Source organism: Pocillopora verrucosa, chromosome 10 (genome assembly GCF_036669915.1).
Source record: "Pocillopora verrucosa isolate sample1 chromosome 10, ASM3666991v2, whole genome shotgun sequence".
Lineage (NCBI taxonomy): Eukaryota > Metazoa > Cnidaria > Anthozoa > Scleractinia > Pocilloporidae > Pocillopora > Pocillopora verrucosa.
The window spans coordinates 15315399-15343166 of NC_089321.1; the positions used below are offsets into that span (position 1 = coordinate 15315399).

The following is a 27768-nucleotide window of genomic DNA, read 5'->3' on the forward strand; positions in this document are numbered from 1 at the left end:
TGAATCCTAGGCCCATGTCCAAATTGATAGCCCGCACGAAAAAAAGAAAAAAAAACGAGAAAAAATGAGATATATTGACAATTTTACAACGAAGTAAAAAAAAAAAAAAGGCACAAAGTTGTTGAGAAATATTATAGGTGGAAAGTATATTACGCCATTACATCTTCCTTTTTCTTTTTATTTTTCTCCTATCCTCTTTAGTTTGTTCTCAGTGATAAGAATATTTAAACATGTTCTTTTCGTTTTATCATCAAGGGTGACTTATTTTTAAAGTAGGATTTGCGTCGCATAACTTGAAGACAAAAGACTTTTGCACCTACATCGATCGTTTTAGTTACTTCAATGTGATGACCTAAAGTTGAACACTTTCAACGTGAAGCAATTACAAAGCTGGAAAAGAATATTTACACGAGTTAGAGTACTCCAAAATTCTTGAAACGTTCGGGAACAATATTTCAGTATGTTTTGAGTTTTAGTTCACCGTGCAGGTAAACGTTTTTTACATGTATGTAAAACATATCAGGTTCGTTTGATCTTTACGTAGGTTCTTTGGCTCGATTGTATGCAGAGCATGGTTAAATTGGACACTCCCCTGATATGCCGCTTAAGCTTGCCAAAAAAAGTTTTCTTTGTTAAAAAATCAAAATAAGCTTCAGAAACAATTTTTTTTCAATGTGCAGCAACACAAGAAACTTGTAGTTCATAGCAACATCCACATCACAATACGTACGTTTAGAGAAAAACAGAAAAACAACATAAAAACGTAATTGCTTTTAAATACCCTTCATTAATGTGAAAGGGGGATGTTATTTAGCGAATAATTTTTGTAGCTGTTAGTAAATTTTTCATTGATATGTGTATTTCGTCTTATTTCTACCAAACAGAGCATGCCTTTGGGAATTTTTTAGCAAACCCCTTTGTGCTCGTTAAAAAATTTAAGAAGAAGTATAAATAACTGTACGTTTTGACAAAGTCGAAAAGGGCATTATAAGGTTTCAAGAGTATTAGGCCGAAGGTTGTTACAATTTTGGTAAAAGGAAAAACATAGGAAGCCTATAGCAAGGAAAATAATGATCAAAGTTTCCTTTCTAAAAAGGAGAAAAATTTAAGTCGTTAAGGGTTGCATCAATAATGGCGTATAACTGTCATTGTAGCCTTCAAATACACTTGACGATGAGAGGTGGAGGTCTCCAATTTTACTTACTCCACACGAGATAAAACAGTTAGACAGCGAAATTAGTACATAGATTTTACTGTCAAAAAATGTAAATGATGGAATGAAATATAATGAACCAAAAAACAAAACGTGAATAGTCAGGCTCATTTGGAAACGCTGTGTTTTATCAAACACCAAAATTTAGCCATCGGCGCGTCTTCTTTTCAAAATGACTGAGTTAATATTTTATGTACACTTGATATTATCCCAATGATTGGAGTGCATTGGTTTTACCTTTCACATTTACACCTAAAGCTGAGACTTGAGGCTCTCTTTGCAAACTCAGAAACAAAACAAGAAAAAATGAACAGAAAAAAAAAAGGATTTGCGATGTGAAGGCCATATTAAGATGAAATGAAGATTAAGCCAAATATCGCTCGTTTAACATTTTCAGTAGTTATATAAATAGCTGGGAGACTGTATTGAAATCATGTTTTGATCTTGATGCTCATGGACGTAAAAGAAGTATTTGTATATAATCTTGAGTCAATATCTATCATGACAGTAATTAGTATTTTTTTGTTGCTTTTGGACCAAAAAAGGTCTGCCCACGCCCCATCCAAAGCGTAAAAGTTGTGCCGCTTGAATCAAAAATTCATCATCGAGGTAGACTTCGAGATGAACAAGACTCTCTTATAAGCTCTGCTTGGCTTGATGCTTGCCATAAGCTTGGGATTTTCGTCTGACGAGGACGAAAACCAGGCGAAGTATACCGCGACAAAGGAAGTCAGAGACGATTTAGATAGGTAAATATATCAAAATATATTTTTAAGTCTCTATCATCATTATTATCCTTTGCACCATGAATTATGGTAGGTTTTTTGATGCACTTAATAGATGCAGATTCAGAAAAACGGATATATTTTTCGTTTAAACCAAAGTGACTTCGACTGGAATAGTGAGGACGAAGACAACGATGAGCCAAAAGTAGAGAAGGAAAGATAGACGGTTACATCGTTGAAGGCGAAGCTGATAAACCCTTGTCCGGCCCACTGCAGAAATCAGCTGATCCAATCTTCACGGTCATTTCTCGCTTAATCCGCCGTGGCATCCGCCGAAGACGTCGTCGAAGGAGACAAGGCTAATGCATTGAGACCAGTCGCAAGGAGATAAGGTGGCTTTAAATGGTAAGAGAAAAAAGTTCATGAGATAGAAGATGTTATAAGCCAGGATTTGAGTGAACTAGAGACTTTGCTAAACTACTAAATTACTGAATCATTTTTGTATCATAGTTTATCATAAATTTAAATCAAAGAAATCAGGGGCCCTTCCCATCCTTTACCGACTCCCTCACCAATAGTAATTTGTGTATGGTTACAACCACCGAACTGGGTATTTAGAGAAAAAACGTATCATCATTTATTGCTCGAACTCTAAACAATTGTCAGAACAACTGTTTGAAATACGTTTCTTTCGTTTTTTCTTACGTTTTAAACTTGTTTTACTTACTGGACTTTATCTCACCAGAATATCCAGAATAATTTCTTTTTAAAAGATCTAACTTTTTAAGACGTAGTGGCAACAGCCACTCTTATGTGTAGTTACACCTTAAGTAACTACACGTAACTAGACCTTAATTTGTCTAACGTATGTAATGGTTACCTTGCAGGCTTGATAAGGATCATTTAATCTGGAGAAAGCAAAACAACTCTTCTTTTTCTTATTGCTGAGTCTGTAACATTTGTAGTAAGCTGATTCAACAATTTTAATGATATGTTTTTAAATGATGGTGGTTAATTTCAATAAACGGAAAGCAAAATAACGACTTGTCTTCTCTGTAATGTATTTACCCATCTTGCAACTTACTCCTCTTTGGTAATGAGATTACACTTTCAATCAATCATTCCCATCGACGTTGATTGAAATGCAAATATTTTCAGTGTATCTTATATTCAAAAGAAACTACGCTATTGATTGCCCTGAGTTTATGTTTAGTGTTTGACCTGCCCCGTGTTATCAAACTTGCGGCTCATTTATGAATTTTTATATTCCTTTCTAGCAACCATAAATGATCTCGGCTTCCTCCGTTCGCTACCACTAAGGAAAACGTTTGCGAATGTGCATAAAGCTTCGGAATAATCTCGACTTTTTAAAAACTGAACCGAGTCCTCCTCCCAGTAAGTTTTAACTCGTAGCTCGGAGCAAGATACTGAGCTTAGGGTTGTAAAGTTTCAACGCAGGCTGCTCTAGACCCCATCCTCCGAACTTGCCTCTTATAGTTGAACACACTTCTCGGATTTGAAATCACGTGTGAATTTCGAGTAAAATTAATATTTAGACCCCACTGAGTACTCTGCTTAGCGCTGCATTTTTATTTATTCTTTCAGCTCGGGTCGAAAAACAATAAAAATATTATGTGATTACTTTGTGGTCTTGGAGTTCGGAAAAAGTGTTTGATTTAGAAAGTTTTCAGTATTAAAGAAAATTTAATAAGTACACTCAGCAATATCGAAAAATGGAGAAATTAACATGAAAAAAATTATTCTATTCTAGCGGTGAAAAGTAACAAACTCACACGTTTTAGGGGATGAAAACATTACTTATAACATGCAACGTTTATTATATTTCATACAGAGATAATTGTCTAGTTAAGAGCACCATAACTCATAATCAGGAACACCTTTCAAAATCTTGATGATATCTCCTCTACTATTTTTATTTAATAATGATACATACATACATATATATATATGTATATATATATATATATATATATATACATATGCAAAAGCCTTATGTTTTACATAGTATAATAGAATAATAATATTTTTATTTGTGCTTGAGCTTCTAGTTAAGACTTGAGTAATTTCCCTTTCCGCTTATAAATCAAAATGTACCGTGAACGTTTTTGTCATTGCCCACCAGCTGAAAACTCAATTCTTTTAGCCATACTTAGACAGCTTATTTGAGCATTGCATAGCTATAGAAGGGTAGGCCTATTTGCTAATCTTGTCTGATGAATGTAAATCGAGGAAGATTGTTCCATGCATATATTCCACTGGATCAGAGGCAGTACCGTTGTCTTGCCTTATTAACATTAAACGTCTTTATTTAAATCAATAGGAAAATGCCATAATTTCAACTCTTCTTATAGGGTATTTGTGGTTTAATATCTTAACAAGGAAGCCAGTAGCCAGTGTAGTCTTGAAATACGCCATGCATCTAGCCGGTACGTTGAGGTAATTTCGCAGGAAATGCGTGAGGAAATGTTGGAATTGTTTAAAAATAAAGGTAATTTTTGATATTGATTCGAGTCTCTAAGCCATTACATGAGATAAAAACTGTCAAGCGACGAAAAATGATATTCTGATATTTCTAGCAGAAAGACAAACGTATAAAATGATATGATGAGAAATTATCAATCGGGGCTCATTAGGAAACGATGTATGGCATCTAACACAGAGCAACTCTTACCATACTTGGCTGTGGGAGATTGCATTGTATAACGACACAATGTAACACAACACGTGTACTGCGTCGTTATATGTCAAAAAGCCAAAAAGGAAATTCCATGCTTTCTCCAAAGTTTAATTCAGTACGTAACCTTAGTGGGTGGTGAGGGTTTAAAAAAACAGCGGAAATTCGATGATGGCTGATGTTTTTTTTGTTTATCCTTTTTTTTTTTAATATAATTTTTTACGATTATGAAATTGAACATCGGTCGATCGACAATTCTCACTTTGACTTTGACTTCCAAAATTTGTTTTTCCTTATTCTAACTCATCGTCTTCTGAGATGTATCGGAAGAAAGCGGGAAAATGTTATTACTAATCTATTTATTGGTGATTTGTTGTCCATTGAATATTTTCAGCAGCTTCCATCAATCCCATGTCAGAAATAATAGTCAAGCCGTCAAGTATTCTATTTCTAGGCTTATTTTGTGTAACTCACCATTGAAATACTGCTGCCGGATTTTTATTATTTGTGGTTTTTGGTCTAATTTTATTTTACTATTTTTTAAGATTAACTATTTTTGAAAATCAAAAAAAAAAAAAAAAAAGCAAAGATGTGTACCAACATAAAATAAAAGTATGAACGATAAATTAAGATATATATTATGAAGATATGATTAGAGGGAATCAACAGACGCACATCACATCCATCGACGAATGGTCAAAAACGTTCCTTCGTTAAATATAATAGTAAAAAGAACGTTAAGGGTATCAGGCTAAAGGTCAATACAATTGTTTTTTTAAATATAAACATACGAGTGACAAAAATATCATTAGATTTTCCTCTTTTAAGAATGACGTCAATTAGGGGAAATGCACCGTGCAACTTAGGAGTGAACGTCTTTTAATGGTGTATTGTTAGTAGTGTAGACTTGAAATACCCTATTTACCTTTTAGTGTAGTAATTAAACTAATTTTTCAAATAATTGTGAGGAATTTTTTAGAAGTATTCAGAAAAAAAAATTGAAATTGTTTGAGTCTCTAAGTTTTCAGATGAGATAAACACTGTCAAGTATCGAAAATTGATATTCCAATATTTGTATCAGAAAAACAAAGTTAAAAAATAATGTCATAAAACTAATAAACCGGAGAAGTTAGGCTCGTTAGGAAGCAATTTATGACGTCAAACACAGCTATTCCCACCATTTTCTTTCCAACTCCACAGAATCAATACATATCCACTTCATACAGTATTTTTCGCGAAAATCTTTTATGATCAGATTTCACCCTAATTTAGTTCGACATTAAGCTGAGGCCAGGAGATTTCTTTGTGGGGTAAAGAACATTCACTTATAATATGGGGGACAAAAAGTGATATATAGAACAGAAATTAAGCAAAACAAAATGCGCGTTATGAAAGACATGATTAGAAAGACTGTGAAAAATATTGAACGTTGTACATTTTTAGTAGTTATAAATACCTGGCCTTGGGAGACTGCATTGGGATCATGTTTTTATCGGGACGCTTACAAGCGTACAAGAGGTACTTGCGAATACTCTCAACTCATGATATTGTTACAACTATTTGCAGCTGACATTTAGAATTTTTTCATGTTCTCGGACCAAAAAAGGGGTGTCAACGCCCCATTCAAAAGGGTATAAATTAAGTTATTTGGATCCACAATTGATCATCGCAGAAGACTTCGAGATGAACAAGCTGCTGTTGATAGCCCTTTTTGGATTGGTGCTCTCTATAGGCTTAGCGCTTTCGTTTGATGATGATGAAAACAATGACGCTAGAGGAGATTTAGAGAGGTAAAATGAAATGTTTTCTTGGTATTCTGTTTTGCCTTTAATAATAAGAGTTTTTTTTTTATGAACTTAACAAACTTTTTGACCAAAGTGAGTTCTACTGGAATGGTGAGGAAGCGGACGGAGACGATGAGGAGCCAAAAGAAGAGAGGGAAAAGATAAATGGCTACAGTGTTGAAGAAAAACATGATAAACCCTTATCCGGTCCAATGCAGAAATCAGCCGATCCGATCCTACCTTTCATAGGTTTGCGCCTACTGAGGCGAGCGTTTCGCCGTCGCCGTCGCCGCCGAAGACACAGATTTGGTTAATTCATTGAAACTAGTCACAAGGACAGAGATAAGGTGGCTTAAAACGGTAAGAGAACGAAGTGTAATTTTTCAACGAAAATAGTCTTATACAGGATTTGGGTGAGATTAAGGCTTCGCTAAGCTTCTAACTAAGTTATAATAATCGTCCAAAACTGTCTTTTATAGGCGGTCGCTTGGGTAATTCGTGTATTGCTACAACCACCGAACTGGGAATTTAAAGAAAAATCAAATCGTTTTTTTATGCTCGAACTTTAGACAATTGACAGTTACACTAAATCTAACTTTTTGAAACTTTTGCCTGAAGCATGGGATCTTTATCTTGCAGGCTTGAAAAGGATCTTGTAATCTGGAGGAAACAAAGACCTTTTTTCTATTGCTGAGTTTCTTTGCGTTTCTATGAACAGCGAGTAAAGTTTGAAGGAACTAAGTTAAAAACGTTTAATTTACATTTAAATGACACTCCTTGATTTGAATAAAATAAAATGCTTAGCTCAAAATCGTATGTAGCGTATTTGATATTCCGCCAAACAACTCATTCTTCCTTACCAATAAGATTATGGTGATGCTTGCGAGGTCAAGAGTTTTATGTTATCCTGTCATCTTCGTTTCATTTCTTTAAAATTACCCTAAAGGAGAAAAAACAAAGCGAAACAAAAAACGAAAAATACCCATTCTTACAAAATCCTTAACAAGGGGAACCACACTATCGTCAGGGACTCTGCTCGGTGTTTTACCTAAAACTTACAGACTCCTCATGAGATAAGTCACCATGAAGAACCCTTATTTTAGAGATGAATAAGAAAGAAGAAACGTGTGTACGGAAGAAAGCGAGAAAATGATTTTAAACAGCTTCCTTCAATTAGTCAGTTAAACTAACATGATTTTTTATAAGTGACAGTCGATATTTGCTAGAGACCATCATACTATTCATTGTTACTTGATGCACCACAAGGGCATCAAGTAAGGATGTTTTTATACGAAACCATTACCAGTTTTTGGCAATAATTCCAGTGTTTATTTCGTACAACATACGAATCAAGTCGTTTTATTTGACGAATCCAAGAGAAGCTGAATACATTGCCTGTTTTGTGGCCAGGCTATCGATATTAGTTATTTGACCATCGGGAAATGAGCAGGTGGATAGAGAAATATATACTCGTCAGGCCGTGCAACTCATTTCTTTTTTCTGATCGTTTTGCACGATCTATTATTTCAAATAAAGATGTGCTACTTTATTAATCAATTAACAAACACAAAGAAGGCTTATCATCGAATATACTATTCTTCTTGGCTTTGGTCTGGTTTGTCTTGGCCACAGGCCTTGCTCTTCAAGGTGACCAAGATGGAAAAACTAGCATGCAAATAATGGAAGCTTTTGGAATTCTCAAACACCAAGGCAACGATAGAGTAGATATAAGTATTGATTTAACTTCAAGACGTCTAAACATAACGAGGAAAGAGAACCTTTGAGAGAGTCGAAGTAAAGGATTGCAATGAATTGGAATAGACACATTAAACAATCTCAGAACAATAAACGACACAAGCAAAGAACCCCACCCTTTAAAGCTTTAAATGCGTGCACAAACAAACTCTATTGCTTGTCCGCTGGTTTCAAATGAGATATTACTTTTGAAAACAGTATATTTTTCAACCAGCATGCATTTATAATTTTATTCTTTCTCATTAAATCAAATTCAAAAGTTGAAATTTCCCAAATAAAGAGGTCATTAAGATGTTGAGAGCTGTTTCTGAGTTTGGTAAGAGAACCATTGGTAATGCCACCATCTGTATACAATGTTATAAACATTTGCATTTTAGAATGTGTCTTCTTCGTCTTCTAGATGTAAAGATCTCTGTGAGTTTTATAATGGTCCTTAATTTTGGCTCCAAGTTTGCTTTCGCTAGCCACGATCGTGAAAAACCGTGGAGTATTCTATATTCAGGTTTATTTTGTGTAACTTAGAATTCAAATACCCCAGCCGGATAAACTATTTGTGGTTTTTGGCCTTATTTTGTTTTCCTTTTCTGGAGGATTAGTTATTTTATTCGGTATTCGAAAAAAAAAAAGCGAAATAAGCAAACAGATATATCAACGGATAATTATGAAAGATGGATTAAGAAATATATTAGGAAGATATGATTAGAGGGAATCAATAGGAGTAGGAGATCTCTCATAAATCTTCTACCCGCATCCGTATCATATTTATAACATCTAGTCAACGAACTCTTTGTAAATTATCCATTAATGAATGGTCAAAGAAAGTTACTTCATTAAACGCAACAGTAGGGAAATGGATAATCTATATTTGTTTCACGAAATTTCGTCCGTCAGCGATGTCAAAGGAAAATATAGAGATGTAGCTCCCTAACTTAGTTATGTTTTCGTTTCGTCGTTAAGATTCATTTCCTTATTGTCAACATAAGCCCCACCAATATCACTGACCCTCCACAACATAAGATACAAGTGAGAAACACAAAAAAAAGGGAAAAGATGTAGATCTCAAATGCTATGAGAAATACTCGTCAATGATTATTCTCATATATCTTTATCTTGCAGGCTTCAAAAATAAACACTGGAATTATTGCCAAAAACTGGTAATGGTTTGGTATAAAAACATCCTTACTTGATGCCCTTGTGGTGCATCAAGTAACAATGAATAGTATGATGGTCTCTAGCAAATATCGACTGTCACTTATGTTAGTTTAACTGACTAATTGAAGGAAGCTGTTTAAAATCATTTTCTCGCTTTCTTCCATACACATGTTTCTTCTTTCTTATTCATTTCTAAAATAAGACTTCTTCATAGTGACTTATCTCATGAGGAGTCTGTAAGTTCTAGGTAAAACACCGAACAGAGTCCCTGACGATAGTGTGGTTCCCCTTGTTAAGGATTTCGTAAGAATGAGTATTTTTCGTTTTTTGTTTTTTCTCTTTTAGAGTAATTTTAAAGAAATGCAACGAAGATGACAGGATAACATAAAACTCTTGACCTCGCAAGCATCACCATAATCTTATTGGTAAGGAAGAATGAGTTGTATGGCGGAAAATCAAATACGAAACAAACGATTTTGAGCTAAGTATTTTATTTTATTCAAATCAAAGAGTGTCATTTAAATGTAAATTAAACGTTTTCAACTTAGTTCCTTCAAACTTTACTCGTTGTTCATATAAACGCAAAGAAACTCAGCAATAGAAAAAAGGTGTTTGTTTCCTCCAGTTTGCTACAAGCCTGCAAGATAAAGATCCCATGCTTCAGGCAAAAGATTCAAAAAGTTAGATTAAGTGTAACTGTCAATTGTTTAAAGTTCGAGCATAAAAATGATTTGATTTTTCTTTAAATTGCCAGTTCGGTGGTTGCAGCAATATACGAATTACCCAAGCGAACGCCTATAAAAGACAGTTTTGGACGATTATTATAACTTAGTTAGAAACTTAGCGAAGCCTTTATCTCACCCAAATCCTGTCTTAGACTATTTTCGTCGAAAACTTACACTTCGTTCTCTTACCGTTTTAAGCCACCTTATCTCTGTCCTTGTGACTAGTTCCCATGAATTAACCAAATCTCCGTCTTCGGCGGCGACGGCGACGGCGAAACGCTCGGCTCAGTAGGCGCAAACCTATGAAAGGTAGGATCGGATCGGCTGATTTCTGCATTGGACCGGATAAGGGTTTATCATGTTTTTCTTCAACACTGTAGCCATTTATCTTTTCCCTCTCCTCTTCTGGCTCCTCATCGTCTCCGTCCTCTTCCTCACCATTCCAGTAGAACTCACTTTGGTCAAATAGATTAGGAAATATCAGTTTTGTCGAATCCGTATTCCAAATTTATAAAGTTCATTAAAAAAAACTCGTATCATTAAAGGCAAAACAGAATACCAAAAATACCAAAATTTCACATATTTGCACTGCGGTGGAGAGATGAAATTCATATATCTAAAATCTTCATTCACCTGGATGTTTATTTGTACCCAATTCATTGACCAGCTCCCAGTTGGCTTGTTAGCTCAATTGGTAGAGCGCTGCACCGGTATTGCAGAGGTCATGGGTTCAAATCCCGTACGGGCCTGAATTTTTTTCAGGTCCTATTTACAACTATTCGTTTCAGTAGTGTTCTTAGCTGCGAGGATCTCCTAATTTCATTTCTCCACCGCAGTATTTTATTTTCCATTCTTATTTTCTAGAAATATGGCGCAGTTAAGGAATTTCTGGGGCTATTGATATTTTCTAACAAACAAGGGGGGCAGAGTTTCCCGTCATCCGCGTTATTGAAAAGCCGAAGTTCTTACACTCGGGAACTTGTACGCCAACGAGCACGTGACGTATGACTTTAAAAGCTCCTCTCCTGTTCCAGTTTCCCTATTGTAAACTGAGCGATAATAATAATAGACGGTCAAATTATAGACTTATGTTTTGTTCTGTACAATAGCCCTACTTCCTGATTTTAGCAAATATTCAAAGTGACAAACGACAGGAGAAGTCCAAAGTTTTTCACATTTTTTAGCTTTCTTGATCAATCCTCTTGTATAAAGAGCTAAAAAATGTAGGTTTATTTAGTCAAGTGACCGCCTAGAGCAAGAGTTGCGTGACAAGTGTAGTTGAGAGACACTTGTCACAGTCGCAGATTTTAAAAGGCATCAAAGACAAAAATACAGCAGTGCCCAAAGTTTTTTTAAATGATTTTCAGAGATGAAATAGTGGGTTAAAAAGGGTAATTAAGATTAGTGTCGCATCTTTTTGGCAACGGGAGATATTTGACCGCAAAGTTGTCAAATATTTGAATGAATCGAAAGTGAGAGCTTCACACATTTCATTTATTTTGAGGCGATTTCCTTGGTGAAAACCAAGAAAAACCGGGGGTTGTCTATCTTCCTGGAAAGAACCAAAACAGAAACCAGTTTGTCTTTTTTAGTTTTGGGGTAGAACCTTTAAACTGGCAAAGTTTCACTGAAATCGGTGAGATGGCATGCAGCACGACTTCCCGGCGCTCGCGTGGACACGCTCTTAAGAGGCAAGGCAAGAGATAAGGCAAGTTTCGGCCTCAAGTTTCTGCTCATCTCTTGTCTGGTGCATATCATTTGAGACTTGCTGAAGGTCAGCTTTCAGCCCTGATTGTTCCCCCAGGTCAAACTTTGCAGTTAGATATTTCTTAACTTTGTCAGGGAATCTAATGGATCCTGCTCGAGGCCTGTGTAGGGCCCAGCCCATAATGACGCGGCTATTGAGACATTTTTACTTTAGAGGATATTAGGTTCAGACGGTTCATCTTCAGACGGTTCATCTTCAGTGACGTTGACTGATGTAGTAAACCTGTCTGCCCAATCTCTACGAAGCCTATCATATAGCGTTTCTGACGGCCTTTCATCTTTGAGGCAATGATCCACTACGTCCAAATGTGACTCGAGCTTTGAAAATATTTGGAAACTCTTAACACATCCAGGCTCGGAACATTCAAACATGCTTTCATTGGAATCGTCCCAATCCTTCTCTTCTTCTGAACTCTCTGTCACAGGATATGAGCATTGATAAACACGTGCATCATGAAGAGGGAAACATTTTTCACTGATAATGATACCATTGTCCCCTTCGCCCTTTAACACCAGCTGGTCAAACGAGATTTCCTTGCCACGCTCTGTTCCGCACGACCTCCACACACGAATACCTTTCTCCTCAAACTGGACGTTGTGAAGCTTGCTAAAACCATCTATCTTGTTCACTTACAGGGTTATCGTCGCCTCGTCAACTTCGCAAACGTATGCGGATGTACCTTTCATTGGTCTTTCAGAAAGTGCCCTCCTCATGTCTCTCGCTGATAGAATATCGTGTCCTTCGTTGTAGAAACGTCGGATGCATGTTTTCATAGGACTCAGAATTCGATCACATACATCCTTGCCATATTGTGACACTGAAAAGTCGTATCAAAAAACTTCTTAACCAACCCGCTTACCAGTTCCTCTTGCTGCAGCAATGAGGGAGTTATTATGATAACAGTCAGCTTCAACTGACCGCAGATAAACCCAGGTTATGTGAGGCTTTTCGGTCTTAATTTCTCTCAGTGTGCATTCTATGATGGAACACACGGCGAAATAGTCCTGCTGGCATGCGTAAACAGGTGGGCATATGGCCACAGTTCTAGTCTTCCTTCAAGGTTCGGATTACGTGTGATCACTGTCGGGATGTGCCAACTCAATCCTCTCTTGCCAAACCAATCTGACTGCTTGTCACGATATTTAAGCTGAAGGAACTTCATTGCCCAGTCCATTATTACCAGTGCACAGTTCGGATTAGTACTTATGGTCTTCAGCTGATCTTGCTTTGCTGCTTCCTGGTTTACAGAGCGAACAATATGAGCCTTCCACTCAAAAATATCTGTCTGAGCCAGTTTGAAGTCGTATAGCAGACCGTTCACTGCCGTAAGGGATTTAAAAAGGACCTCGAAGTTTGCCTTCGACTTCATCTAAGACATTTCGCAGATTTTGACACTCGTTACAGTTTTCTGTGTGTTGATGGGAGCATTTCTCCCGGAAGTCGGGATCTTGTTCGTCACTTAAAGCGAACCTTCGGCAATGATCAGGACATAAAGCTTCCTCTGTATTTCGGTAAACGCGATAGTTGGTCTTTGAGTAGCGTTTTCTACTCTTAAGCCTTTCTTTAACCTCAGTGCACCATTGCCTATTCATTCCTCCTTTCTCTAGATCATCGACAATAATTTCAATTTTCTGGAAACCAGCAGAGCCATCAGCAGCAGTATTGTCGAGGCCCTGAAACGATTTTCTCTGTGAGGCTTGTCCGGCTTCTAGGATCTTGAATAAAGTGATGCGACTGAGAGGTTCAAATTTCTCCTCCTGACAGAACTGTATGTACTGGCTAATCATCGCAGACCGCTTCACGGTACGCACCGCGTTCGGTATCTCGATGGTTTAGCCACTGTTTAGGTTAAGGAATTTAGTTCCGTAAGACACGTCTTGAGAAAAGTATGGGCGATTAATGAACTCGACGAAATGATCGACATGGGTCACATTAATGCGACCACGATGATGTATCTTCTCCTCAGTCACTTGACCTGGACCTATCGTTCCTGTATTTGTCGTGTAGACAACTTTCCATATGCCGGGTGAAGTTTTTTTAATGTGCTAACCGAGTACCTATACGCATGGTGTAGAACTGTCGCTGGGCTGGACTGCTTTTTTCCCACGAGACAAGCTGTGATGGTAGTGGCTGTCGCCTGCGAGGAATTTTCTGGCAACCTCGTCCATCGCAGCATTGTAAGCAGCGAGAATCTCTGTTTGCTTGAGGACCTGCAGGAGTCCAAGAGGGATTGGAAAAGGGTTTCCTGTTAGGGTTAGAAATCTGACGAAATGGTGTTGTCTCCATTTCAGCAGTATGTGCTCCTATGGCTGTTCTTGCATCAGCTTTGGCCGTTCTATAAGATAAAACAATCTTATTCACGGTATGAACGGACATTATTGAACATGTTCAATATGCTTCATGTCGTCTCTTTGAAGGAACGATTCAGTAAAGAAAGGGATTCACGAAGGGAAAGAGGGGTAACTGTGTGATCCCAGCCACCCACTGTGTGATCCCAGCCACCAATACAATCTTTGTCTTAGTTTCGTGCTTGGCATGCGCCTTCGATGCATGACGTGCATGCGAATAAACACCTTGCGTGGTGAGGTATCTTAGAAACAATAAAATATCCAACAAACCTCTCAGAATCCGCCGCTTCCTAATTGACTGAACCTTTGGTAGAACTGTGCCATCCCAAAACCAACAGTCGCTCAGAATCCTTCTTCCGGCAAGTGGTGCAAAGAACTATAAAATTGCATCAATACAACTGATAAATAGTTCGTCGTCTTCATCATCGTCATCATCTAACTTAGCCTAAATCCTTACTAAGAGAAATACCAGGCGTTTCAAACACGTCTAGGAGGCCTATAGTTTCTATCGTGTGTAATAGTTGTCGCTATGGTGTGAGAACCGTAGAGACGAGTAAAAGAGGGGCGACATCGCGCGAGGCATGGAGAGGAGATGTAGATGCACCGCTCAGGAACTTTTTTGTTTCCTTCATTGCCACCAGCCAGGCTGGCCAGTAGTCTCAGTGTAGCAATAGCATAAAGGAATTAAAGAAATGTCCTTGGTTGATGATAAAAACACATTTTTGTATTTACGACTGCGACACCAATAATTAACCAAGGGAAATGGACATGTGACCAACAACAACAAAAACTTATAGGAGTATTGACAATAGAGGAAACAGAACTAGAGAGAGCCACAAGGCTATTGGTACTTACGTGATCCTACAGCGGCGACTTCTCTAAATATTAGTCTTATTTCGTCAGCTATTTGGAAGGTTATGACGTGGCTGCCTGCTACACTTGTAACTTTCCAGTATGGCCAGGGTACTGGCACGATCTTGAACCTCGCCAGACTCTTCGTAGTAAGTGTCTGTGTCTCGGGCAGATGGTTATTCCCTCGAGCTGAATTCTCGATGTAATGTAACTTCGCTGCATTTTTAAAAATGGCAGCTAGCCAAATGGGTGGATACATCTGCGTTACACTACTAGAACCGCACGAACGTTGCAGTATTTCGCAAAGAGAACAATTTGGGGGACAGTAGAGGAAACACTGTCTCGGATTTGTCTAAAAATCTTGCCGACGAATCTTTTTGTTCCCGACAGATTTTAATTGAATTAGGAAGAAATAAACAAGTTTGTCAAATATTCTTTCGCAAAAAAATAGAAATGCCACACAGAAAAGTTAAAAAGTTTAATGTATTTGCCGTCGAATTTCTTTATCAAAATGAATTAGTAATTAATTGAATTAGGTGAAACAGAAACACACGGCTCTTTTTTAGCGCCTCATAGAAAATGAAAATGGTCATAAAAATATACTATAAAATTTTTGTCTTGAACATACAGAAAAAACTCCTTACAATAAAATAGAAACGACTCTTTGTCATCGAGAAAACACCAAAAAAAAAATAATAATGTCCTGGACTACACATTGCATAACTTCTGTGGCTAATTTGCATAATAAACTAACCATAAGAAAGTTCTCCCTCCTTGTTTGTTCTTCAGCACACCTATAACTCGAATACAACGGCGTAAACGTGATAGGATACTTATTTCCAATGTACAAACCAACCTCCCATTATTTATTATGTGATTTTAAGGGGGTTCTTGGTCCCGATATAAATAAACTGTCGGACCGTGTTTTATCGAGATAAAAACACTTGAGCGAAATGAACAATTTTATTCATCTGAACAAACTGGATTCCGTTAGCGCATTTTGTCTAAAGAAAATGGACCTTGAAATTTTACGTAATGCATTCAAGAAAGGATGCAACTATCGAGTTTCCACATTCTTAAAAACACTTCTTTGAATGGCTAAATGTTGTTACGGAAACTGTTTGTGACGTGTATTGTATATACACGATCGCTGCAGCCAGGAGGCTGCAGTTAATTTGCATATGGGAATTAAAACGTATTTTCCGGAATATTTGAGCCATTTTGTTAAAAAAAAAGACCAAAATGATGATCAATATCGATCTTGATACTCTATCAGATCCTTGTTCCTGCACCTTTAAGTGTTTTAGGGCTGTTAAGCTTTACAAAAACCGGTCTGTTAGTCGGACTGTGTTATCGTTGGTTTCGATCAAGACGGCGAATATTCCTGAAATTCACAAAGCTCTCTACAGCGCAGGATGAGGAATGCCCAAACGTTTTATTCTATATTTAACTTGCTGTATTTAAGTAATTTTAAGCTGCAATAGACTTGACACTAGATCAGGTCCCACATAAGAGAATATATACACTCCTCACAAATTTCAATGCTCACGATAAGGTATTTTGAAAGTCAGCCAGGTGGAAGGCTTTTGATGTGCGTTAACTGACAGTGTTTAACCTGAAGTTTCCGAAAAGAACAGATGGGAGACTTAAATTATCCTAGCATTTGTATAACACTATTGTCGTTTAGAGAAAGAGTTGTTAACATTTTTAGTTTATTGTGATCAAAGAAAGTTGTAATCTAATCTATACAAGCGCACGAGTATTTTCTGCATTTTGACACCTAAAAAGCAATTTTCAAGCCGATAAATTTATCTTTCTTTTAGTCAAAACAATGCTTAACACCTTTTGCTGAGAGTCTTAGCTCTAACTGGTCCGTTATAAATAAACGTTTTCCGAGTTTTGTCGGTACGGTGGCAATTTTCGGCCCCGAGATATGCATCGCTCTGTGCCTTTTCAGAAATTGTTTGGAATTCCTTGGGAAAGATACCGCTCAGGCGCTCACTAATCGGGAAGTAAAGAAACGTCATTAATATACCGTGGTTGGTAAATCATAGAGGTCTAAGGTTGGTCAGGATGCTAAATGGAACTTTATATCCGGAAATGTTTGTATCCCTGTTGGCAATTTTTGCGCTGAGTAAGTAAACCGCTATGTTTCCGTTTGTTGTTTGTTTTGTCTTTGTTTTTTACCTTTCAACGATTCGCGAGTGAGAGAAAGTTACGCAGAATTCTATAGAATTGACTTTTCACTCTTTCAGAACTAATAAGCTGGTTCGTAGCGAAATGAAACTGCAAAGAAAAGTCGTCTAGTGCTCAGTTGTTCAAAGGGTGGATGCGATAATGTGTAATTATTTTAGGAGAAATGAAATATCGCTTACACTTTAGGCTTAAAAGGTTAAAACTTCGGAGAATTTACCGAACGTGAACACAGGCGCTTACCTCACACTTCCTTGCTCGAAAAAAAAAAACAAGAAAAAAAAAAACGAAAACGTTGAATATAAAACAATTTAAACGGCTGTGGAGAGACTATAATTTCAGGTATCTGTATAAACATGCAAACGGTGAGCGACGGATAAAAGATGACGTCCGAATTTGTTGAAAAATCTACAGACCCCTGCCAGAAGCTCGTTGGAAAATGTTCGGAAATTTTCGAAAATTGCAAAAAATGTTTCACTATTATTTTACAAAAGATCCTCGGCTAACCGGAAACAGTTTACCTGGTGCCTCAAGCTGTTGACCGGTCAGTCTGGATCATATAAACCAGGGCATGGAATACTACTAAATGAAAGATAACTGTTAGGCCCAGAAGCTCGAAGCAAATTACTTTGCTTACTCTTTCCCTACCCAAACTGAAATCTTAACATTATCCAGAACATGAGAAGAAAGCTGAGTCTGTTCCTACCCCGTCAGGTCCAAGGCATATTATGGATTATTAATTAACTGCCCTGAATTTGTTTCGGACATAAATGGAAGAAATTGGCATACAAGCTCACGAAGAAGCAAGTGAAAGATAAAACGAGAGTGCTCAATAAATGAATTAAGAAATATTTCTGAAATCTCCGAAACTTTCCGAACATTTTTCGACGTGTTTTTGGCAGTTATGGTAAGATTTGTTTAACGCTATCGTTAATGTTTTAATTAATTATTGTTTTCTTCATGTTACTTTTATTGAGCGCCGTCCGTAGTCCTCCTTCCTCTTTTTACAAAATCCCATGGTAACATAATTTTACACTCATGGCATGCTAACGCGACTTACGCTGATAGGGCATTAATTCTTCAATATAAATTTGTTTGATTTGTGTATTTCTTGGCCTTTTAATATTTAATTAGCCTAAGTTCTTAATTTCTGAATGACATCAAATGCTTTTGCTTATTATTTCGATGGCTGTTATATATTTTGATTTCTTCGCTGAGTATTTTAATAACTTGCCATATGCTCCTTTGCCGTCACACAGAAGACATTACTTTAGAACTGTGCACAAAGCTTCACTATGGGCCTGAATTTTTTTAAACTCGAACATTATTTTGTACGCGCCCGAAGGATTAAGGACTGTCTAAAACAACCTAGCGCAAGTTTAGTTTGTTTTGTTTTGCTTTTTTTCAAGTGATTCATAATTGTGTTTTCATCTCATTGCAATTCTTTTCAGACGCGTCCTCACATGGTACAAAACCTGCCTCACCATGCATGTTTATGGTTCAGGTTTATTTTCAACAGAGTTACAGCTTATATAAATGTCCTTGTTCTCTGGATAACGACCGCGACCACCGTGATTGCAAGTCGAGTGGCAGTGAACAAAAGTGGAATTTAACATGTGAGAGATCCAGCAAATGTTTACCTGTGTCCACTAAGTGCTACAAATGTGATCTAGAAAGCATGAGAAAAACCATTTGTACTGATGTTATAGGTCGCACACCTCAGATAATTACTTGCGATAGGAAGAGTTGTCTACTCCACTTTGAAAGCAGGAAAACTAGTGAGTATTACAAAAAGACAACAACAGCCCTAAATCTAAACAGTCAACAAATTTTGATTTCCGCAACTCTCTTAGATTTATTGGCTCGAAATATGATTGCATTAAACTTTGTAGGTCTTCAACCTACGAGTAATTAACATCCTCGGAAACTAAAACCCCACATGCTTTTGTTAGGGCCTGGAACTTGGACCAGCCCTCTCAGGCAGCTTTCTAATCATGAAAAAGCAACTTCGAAAGAGCACGAAGCTCGGGAGAAAGTGAACTCGGGTTTTTGCATTAGAAGATAAAAATGACAGCAAACGTAGCCTAGAAACAATGAGTTTACTGAACCGAGCCAACACCTAGTAGTGACTAGAAATTGTTTAACATATGTTACGCTAAAGATAACGTTTCTCTTGAACACAACGTTAATTGTTAAAGAAATAGTAAAATAAAATTCTCAATAATCTGGTTTTGCGGGAAAAGCTAGCTGCAGAAACTCAACTCACAATCCGAAATGCCCTGAGACACAAGGATTCAAATAGCTAGATAATCGCTTTATTATTATAGAACTATAACTATTCAAAATCCCATCCCTAATCTTTCATAATACAGATATTTAATTCAGTTAGAGTATTTAAGGCTCGTGTTCATACAAAATATACTTTGCAAGCATTCTGAGTAACCTGCACTGAGCAATCCATGTCTACTTTTTCGAATAAGTTTTAAATTTTTATCCGTGTTGACCTTGTTTATTTAACACAATTTCAAAGCAAGTTGCTTGACTTGACTATTTTTTTTTTTTTTGACATCACGATCAGCATCATTGTCATCAAAAGTATCATCGAAAGTACCATCGGCAACAACATTATTGCTAACATCCTCGTCATCAATAGTATCAAGAGCGCCAACACTAATGACAACATCATGTTCATCAGTATCGTCGTCAGCAGCAGACATAGTTTCTCCAACTTCTTTGGCGTCATTAGTTTCTAGGGAAGCAGCACTAATAACAACATCATCGTCCTTAGCATTATCATTGCCAAGAGGAACAGTCTCTCCAACATCGTCGTTATCAGTAGCGTCAAAAGTGGCAACGCCAATAACAACATCGTCATTATCAGCATTATCGCCGGAAGCTGTAACGTTTTTTCCCACATCCTCGTCATCAATAGTATCAAGAGTGGTAACACTAATAACAAAATCATCGTCATCAGCATTATCATTGCCAGGAGGAGAAGGTTCTCCAACATCGTGGTCATCAAGAGTAGTAACGCCAATGACAGCATCATCGTCGGCATCATCGTCAGCAGCAGAGATAGTTTCTACAGCAGCATTGTCAGCAGCATTGTCATTGGTAGCAGGAACAGTTTTTCCTACATCTTCGTCATCAATATTATTATCAGTAAAAAGATTATCCCTAGCATCACCTTCACAAATTGTATTATCCGAAGCAGCATTATCACTGACAACTTTGTCGTCAGTAGTATTATCGGCACCAAAGTTCTCACTTGAACCATCGTCATTAATAGTATCATCGGCCGCCATGTTAGCGTCATCATCGATACTATCACCATCTTCAAGAATTTCATCAGGAAGATCATTATTATCAATACCACCCTCATCAGTTCTATCATCAACAGTATTATCATATCTAGTGCCTTCAGCAGCAGCTGTAGAACCAACAACAATATCATCACCATCACCAACACCAGCATTTCCTTCAGCGCCATTTTCAAATCATCACCATCACCATCACCATCACAAAGCTGGTAACTTTTTCCTATCTATCTATCCTAATATAATTCTTTTCTCGTTTCCCTAGCCTTTTCATGGTTTACAATGATACTTCACTGCCCTTTCTTGGTTTCAGGCAAATGATACAGTTTCAGAGCTCGATAGTCTAAATATCACCAGCAACAATTCCTTACAGGTATGTGGTTTCAGCAGTGGTATAAAAAGCCATCTTTTTAATCTAAAAGTGTAACGAAAGAGCAACTGCAAGCTTCGAATTGATTTGAAGGTGGTACATAAGCTCAAAAATTTCCACGCAAAGATAAAATATCTTCTACCTTTAGTTGTAGAGTGATGAGTGCCCGAAACATTTTTGTGAGTGATCTTTTCCTTCCCTTTTCTTAATGAAAAAAAAAAGCCTCACTCAGAGGAACAATTGAGAAACATATATTTTATGACATATCAGAAAGTCATATATACAGACTTGCTCAAAATCTCCTCCGGTATAATTTTTGCGAAAGTTGTCGCTTTTAAACCAAAAGCTCCTCTTAATGCTGCATTTGCCAATTATCACAATTTACATCTCATTGTGATAAATCTGGGATAAGGTAAAAAAAAACAAAACTAAATAATGTGTACGTTATGGACTTACAGGAAGCTGTAAATGTGTTTGAAAACTTTACCACTAAATATCGAGAGATGACCCTCGGAGAAGAACAGCCTGGGGTAGATAAGCTCAGAACTGAGTCTATTTTTAAGGTGGCAGTCGCCTTTGAGAAAGTTGCTCTTAGCTATGGCAAATACCATCTAAGTGGAACAAAGGGTTCAAAAAGGATCGTTCGCGACAACATATGTGAGTATTTAAATGGCTATCTTTTCAGATTTGAAATAATCGATCACTTGTTCGGTAGCTGTCTGACTAATCGAGAGAGTAACTGAGTAACTTACTATTCGACTTACTGACCGACTAGCTGACAGTGACTGACTGTCTCTCTGAATTTCATACCACTGATGAAACTGATTTCATGACAGAAAAAAAGACTGAATGAATTTTGTTTGTTAATTTCATAAATCTGACCGTCACTTATATTAACAATATTTTTTTCATTTCTTTCGAGAGTCCTTGGTATTCAAAAAGGTTATAGACAAGATGCAAGTAACTTCTATCTGGAGAAACAGGAATGGCAAGCATCTATCAATATTTCCTCAGGGAATATTGCCGACAATGGTTTGTATACATTGTCATTATTTTTTTATAACCCGTTAATTCTTTGACTCATCAGTGTCTTATTAAATAATCATCAAAGTTACTTTGATTAACTCGTATCTGTACAACATCTTCAAGAGAGTGCAGTCATTGGAAACTTACATTAGCCGACATTTAACCTACGTGGAATTTTGTTCTGCTCTCTTTTAGGATCAGTAATAGTTGGGTGTGTGTACAAGGATCTACATGATTTAATCCAAAAAGGTCATGATAAAACAAGGTACGTGAATGGCTTAAACATCTGATATTAGCTGGTAGTAAGAAGATAGTTTTTATGCACTATAGACATAGTTTCGAAGAATAATTTTTTTTTAAACATTCATCTTCCAATCGTGCATCCCTCCGTCCTTCTTAATAAAAGACCCCATGGATGGAAAATTGAAATAGTAGAAACGTGCAACGGTAAGTAGACCCCACCATTATTGTATATTTACCCTTACGATTTTTTTTTCTGTCCCGCTGAAGTAAACAAACGAAAGTGGACGGGGTAAAACTATTAGTCTCATTGCTTAATTACCTAAATGTCAGACTCGGAGGTACGCTTCGTTAAAAGAACCGTTTTGGGCGTGATGATCTAATCAAAGTGTCAGGCTCCCAGTCTGAGCTTACCTAAATTTAAGCTGATGAAATATATTTAATGCATCCTAAAAATTAACTTTTATGGTCACATTGGTCGATCAAAGCTGCTAACCGGTCATTACCCACGCAGTGAACAAAAAAACATGACCGCTGTTTATTTACATTTTAATTAATGTACTTGCATTGGCGTGCGTTGATGTGCTTTTCACTGAAGCTGAGCCGACCAACGTGAACACGAGTGACACGTTTGGCTACGAGAAACTTGATGAGAGTAAAACACGTTACCTATCATTGGTGCTTCGCTAAAAGCTTGCTTCGACGTCTTTTGAATCACAAAGGGAGGCCATGCGTGTGACAAAAATTCTAAAGAGGGCAAAAGAAGGACCGCAATTAAGAGACTGAAAACACTGACGAGTAATTTTATAATTCGACTCACTCTTGAGATCGTTGATTCATATTGTGGGACAAAATGTATCTTTACAATTTTTTTGCGAGCGAGAGAGTAAGATTACTCTTCTCAAATTAGTTAAAGGGGAGCAGAATTTTCTTAATACTTTTTAGTCGATTTTGTTCGAACCGGCATCTCTTTCATAATCAGCAAACAGGTGTCCGGCAATCGAATGGTCGATTGACAAAACTTTATTGTGAGTTCGATTATGTTCGACTGAGTTTGGCAATCGAACTATTGCTGTTCGAATAGATCGGATTTCCAAACGTTCGATTAGATATCCCTTGTATTTTGATCCATTGTAGTACTTCACAAGAAGCAATATACTAACAGATGTTTCTCAAATATATTCAAGACAATAGTCTTTCGATGCCTTTCAGTGCGCTCTCAAGTTCAATGAAAAGTTCTCTTTCCAATATTTTTTCTTTTTTTCATATTGAATTCTTTGATTTTTTTTAAATTCGTCTCTGTCGAAAAACGTTTATTTGTTTACTGCGTTGTTTGAATCGATTTTAGGGCACGTGACTGAGCGCGTGAATAAGCGTATGACTACAATTCGCTCGAAGTTTCGTAGCACTCTCGGAGACAAAGAGTCAGTCAAAAATGACATTATTTCTCACTTTTAATTTTGTTTACCCTCCCGTAAAACAATCAGCAAACAGGTGTTCGGCAATCGAATGATCAATTGACAAAACTTTATTATGAGTTCGATTATGTTCGACTGAGTTTGGCAATCGAACTATTGCTGTTCGAATAGGTCGGATTTCTGAACGTTCGATTGGATATCTCTTATATTTTGATCCATCGTAGTACTTCACAAGACGCAATCTGCTAACAGATGTTTCTCAAAGATATTCGAGACAATATTTTTACCATTCCTTTCACTATGCTTTCAAATTCATTGAAAACTTCCCTTTCCGAATTTTTTTTTTCATCCTGAACTCTTCAAGGTTCTTTTCTTTTTTTTTTTCTTCTTCGATTCATTGCTGTGGAAAAAAGTTTATTTATTTATTGTGTTATTTTAATTTAAATCAGTTTAAGGCTCGTCACTGGCTGCCATTCGCTTGATCATGAGTTCCACAGCGCTATCGGAAACAAAGAGTCAGTCGAAAATAATATTATTTTTCACTTTTGTTTTTTTTTACCCTCCCCATTAAAATCGCCTTGGCCATCCGATGGAGCACATTTTCACAACTCTTTGGCGGTTCATGGCTCTATGTTATAGTGTTTTATGAATGTCTTGGACATGTTGAGTTGTTTATGCGATCGATGCAATTCGTTCCGGCACTTCTCCATATGAACCAAATAATGGAAGTGTCTGCTTCAAATACTTAAAACTTGTTTGGGGCCAAATGTTTCATGCAACTTTGTTTTTGTGATCAGGAGGAAATTGATAATTATAAAACATCGCTACGAGCTTCGGTTTTTAAAATTGACCTCGTAGTATTATTGCAAGAATGAGAGTACATTGACTGTGCAATTATTACTCCAGCTTTACGTTAGGTAACATGCGTACTGCGTTAGCTTTTGTATTCGATGGTTGACACGCTTTGCGTGTTTGCCTACTCACGCTTCATTGCTGAACGGCGCACGCTCGATTGTTTGTAGTTTGTTATATGAAAGAATAACATGCATAAGCTCATTAAAGGGTGCTCTAGCGTGCTAAGCAAGCGTGTTATAGCCAGTTTCTTTTGTTTTCAAGTGGAAGCGTGTTGAGAGCGTGCTATAACCTTTGTCCCTTAGATCATATGGAGGCTCACAGGCAGTATTTTGTTTACTTGTTTAGGCATGTGGTAACTAGGATCATGATGGCTGCTATGGATCCCAAACCAGAAAACTTACAAGAAAATGTAATCTTGAAGTTCAAGAACCTGAAGGTAATTACAACGAAAGCAAAATGAAATTTATTCGGCTCAGTTTAGATCAGTTTCAGTTTTTATAAGTTCAGTCTCAGTTGCTGCATCATTTGAAATAGATTTAACTTGAATCTTCTTTCAGAATGAACTGAGTGAGAAGCATTGCATGTTCTGGAGTGGCCTCAGCAATAGGTAAAACGGGAAAACATCTGACATCACCATCACAAACAATAATATCACACAAAATAATCCATTGTTCCATCCCTTTTTCTGAATTGATTGAATTTCGAATTGCAAGGAAAAATTAACATCACTGATCACAGGTTCGCGTAACGGTCCAACTGATGGGAGTGGTCTTGAAAGGAAGTGCGAACTGTGATTGTTGATAATAAATGACGTTTCCTCAACCAGAGCAGAAGTCTGATCGATAAGTTTTTATAAGGTATAAATGAAGGGACTGTACTTTGAGAGTTTACCTCGATTTCCTACACCGGTTATCACCCCAACTTACCCTTGTTTCGGAGTGGTGAACTCAAAATCCATCAGAGCCAAAAGCTAAGCGTGACGTTAAAAAGACACAAATAAGCCATGTCGCAAGCAGGCAAATTGATGTTGCTTACCAACTCTGAATCCAGTCTTCTATATCCAACAGGCTTAAGTGAATAATCGCAGTAAGTAGAGTGAGAAGCTATTTAAGATTTCATCATATTAATTGCCTATTACTTTAAGTATTTAATGGTTTAATTATCTCGTTATATTTTTCAGGCAAGATGGATTTTCGAAAAATGGATGTCATGTAGTTACATCCCAAAGCAACTCAGAAGAAACAGTCTGCAGCTGCAATCATTTGACTCATTTTGCTGTCTTAGTTGACTACAGAAGTGACAGTGTGGTATTACGTTTTTCAATATTGTTTTAAGCATTGCTCGTATGTTCATTAAATTGATAAAGATGTTATTCCCTCTGTTTCTGATTTGCTACACAGCTGTCCCAGAAGGACGAAGATATCCTGGAGATTATCACCTACCTAGGATTAAGCCTGGTAAAATCAAGATAGCCTTGCTAATAAAAGTTAGAGCTTGAAGCTTCTAAAAACACGAAAAAAATCCATCTATCAGTCAATCAATGTAGTAATAAGACCGTCAGTCTCTAGTCAGTCCTTCCGCCTATCCATTTATCAGTCATTCCTTCAGTTTTTTTATCATTTTGATAGCCGTTTAGCTAATGAATAATATCATCAGTCAGTCAATCCCTCGACCGTCTGTTTTTCTCCCTTCAAAAACTTATAAGTAAAGTTTAGTTGAGTTAATAACTGCCCTGTTTCGCAAATATCTTTTTACTTGTCATGATATTATATTTAAAACAAAAAAAAAAATGACTTATTATCCATAATTATATTTGTATTGTAGGGTATCCTGATTTTCATCCTGCACTGTCTGAGAAATAGTCAGGTAAGATCGAAACTAAAAAAAACAATTATCGTAACATTTTGCAAATCGTGACAGAATGTGGCCCACTTGAATAACCGGATTCTAGAACTCAGCAACTGATTCATGTTACCTTATGTTTATTAACAGATAAGGGAGCGATTGCGAGGCAAAATTAAAACAGCGATTGATCAGATTAGAGCTCCAATGAAAGCTCGAACGAATGCTGTTCAAACGATAGACGCTTAACCAAAAAGAATGTTAAGATGAATCCAACCGATGGTGGTGCAGTTTGGGCAAATAAATTGCACCTATTCGACTTATATGAATTGAAATAGGAATATCATTAAGTAATGGATTCAATAGGCGGCGGGTCAAAGCCGATTGTTATGTACTATGAATTTTTAGGCCACAATAATTCTGCAGTCGAAACTAATCAGTCTCCATTGTCCTTCTGCTTAGTTGGATTGTTTTTGTAAATTAGAAAAAAGGAAATTAAGTCTTTCATGGGGAGGCAGAGGCTGGAGACGATTTTTTATCAGAGTAATTAAGTGACTCAGCCTATCGCAGTCTTAAACTGAAGTAAGTTAGGGGATTAGGTCTGAGTCAATAGCACGGTTAACCACTCGGCAATTCAGCATCATTTATTTAGCTAAATATGTGAAAGCTATATACTTTACTTATGTATGAATCGGAGCCAGATGTTAGCCAGATTACGTACATTTTAGGATAGACTTGTAGACATTATCGTACAGAGCAAGACTCCACCACGCTTTGAAAAGCTTTAGGTTATATTGTTATCGTTAGACAGGAAAATAAAATGCTACTAAAAAGAGAAAAAATTGACGGTTGTCTGTAACAAGAGTTTACCCAAATGCATTAATGCGAAATAAAACTATTCCTGGTTCCCAATCCTTGACATCAAAAAATTTATTGCATGGCTAAAGTCATGTTGGGAAGAACGGTGCAAGGAGGGTACTAAATAATGGGGACTGTTTCCTTTAAGATACCATGCAACCGGGGTGGGCAGAACTCTATAGGTCAGGCGTTACCAGAAACGTTTGCTTATAAGACAAGGCGGCGTGAACGAGGAAAAAGCCCCCTTCTAAATACATTCCAGGTCATCTATTGCTTATTGAGGCGACAAGGTTTGAAAAATCGGAACAGCATATTCATTAGTACATCTTGTCCAGCTGGTGTTAAACCTTACTAGGTGGGCCTTAAGACATTATTTAACCGGGGAAATGCGGTGGAGTAGAACCTTTCTCTACCACCATCCAAGAAAGGTGGCTGGTAAAAATGTCTCCGAGTAACTAAGGGTGACCCACAGCTAATGACATTCTCCAATCACGGGGTGTGGTTTCAAATTGTTCGTAGCGAAATATATTTGTAATAATGATCCTTCAAATATCTCTGCTCGCGCTCAATTGGCCCAAACGCGGTGGGTGATATTCGAGAATATTATCTAAGCGATATTCCCCAATGTTTAA

General features: G+C 37.1%; 3 protein-coding genes, 1 non-coding gene and 1 pseudogene across 4 annotated transcripts; 4 read left to right on the plus strand and 1 right to left on the minus strand.

The window, feature by feature from the left end:
* Window positions 1-6315: 6315 nt before the first annotated feature.
* Window positions 6316-6731, plus strand: LOC136283796 (uncharacterized). Its single transcript, XM_066173008.1, has 2 exons — window positions 6316-6423; window positions 6512-6731. Exons 1-2 carry the CDS (start codon window positions 6317-6319, stop codon window positions 6729-6731), a joined length of 327 nt encoding a protein of 108 aa, XP_066029105.1. The 5' UTR covers window position 6316.
* Window positions 6732-10725: 3994 nt separating this feature from the next.
* Trnat-ggu (transfer RNA threonine (anticodon GGU)) lies at window positions 10726-10798 on the plus strand. Its single transcript has one exon. It is a non-coding gene; the product is annotated as a tRNA-Thr (tRNA).
* A 935-nt stretch (window positions 10799-11733) lies between these two features.
* Window positions 11734-12530, minus strand: LOC136283679 (uncharacterized; annotated as a pseudogene).
* Window positions 12531-16838: 4308 nt separating this feature from the next.
* LOC136283680 (uncharacterized) lies at window positions 16839-20792 on the plus strand. The gene is made up of 4 exons (XM_066172881.1): window positions 16839-17151; window positions 18662-18826; window positions 18920-18988; window positions 19789-20792. The coding sequence occupies exons 1-4, from the start codon at window positions 17091-17093 to the stop codon at window positions 20790-20792; spliced, it is 1299 nt and encodes a 432-aa protein (XP_066028978.1). The 5' UTR covers window positions 16839-17090.
* A 73-nt stretch (window positions 20793-20865) lies between these two features.
* Window positions 20866-27120, plus strand: LOC136283912 (adhesion G-protein coupled receptor G5-like). Its single transcript, XM_066173473.1, has 10 exons — window positions 20866-20900; window positions 21356-21554; window positions 21822-21929; window positions 22119-22188; window positions 24782-24872; window positions 24994-25043; window positions 25617-25743; window positions 25837-25893; window positions 26261-26302; window positions 26429-27120. The coding sequence occupies exons 2-10, from the start codon at window positions 21401-21403 to the stop codon at window positions 26525-26527; spliced, it is 798 nt and encodes a 265-aa protein (XP_066029570.1). The 5' UTR covers window positions 20866-20900; window positions 21356-21400; the 3' UTR covers window positions 26528-27120.
* Window positions 27121-27768: the final 648 nt, after the last annotated feature.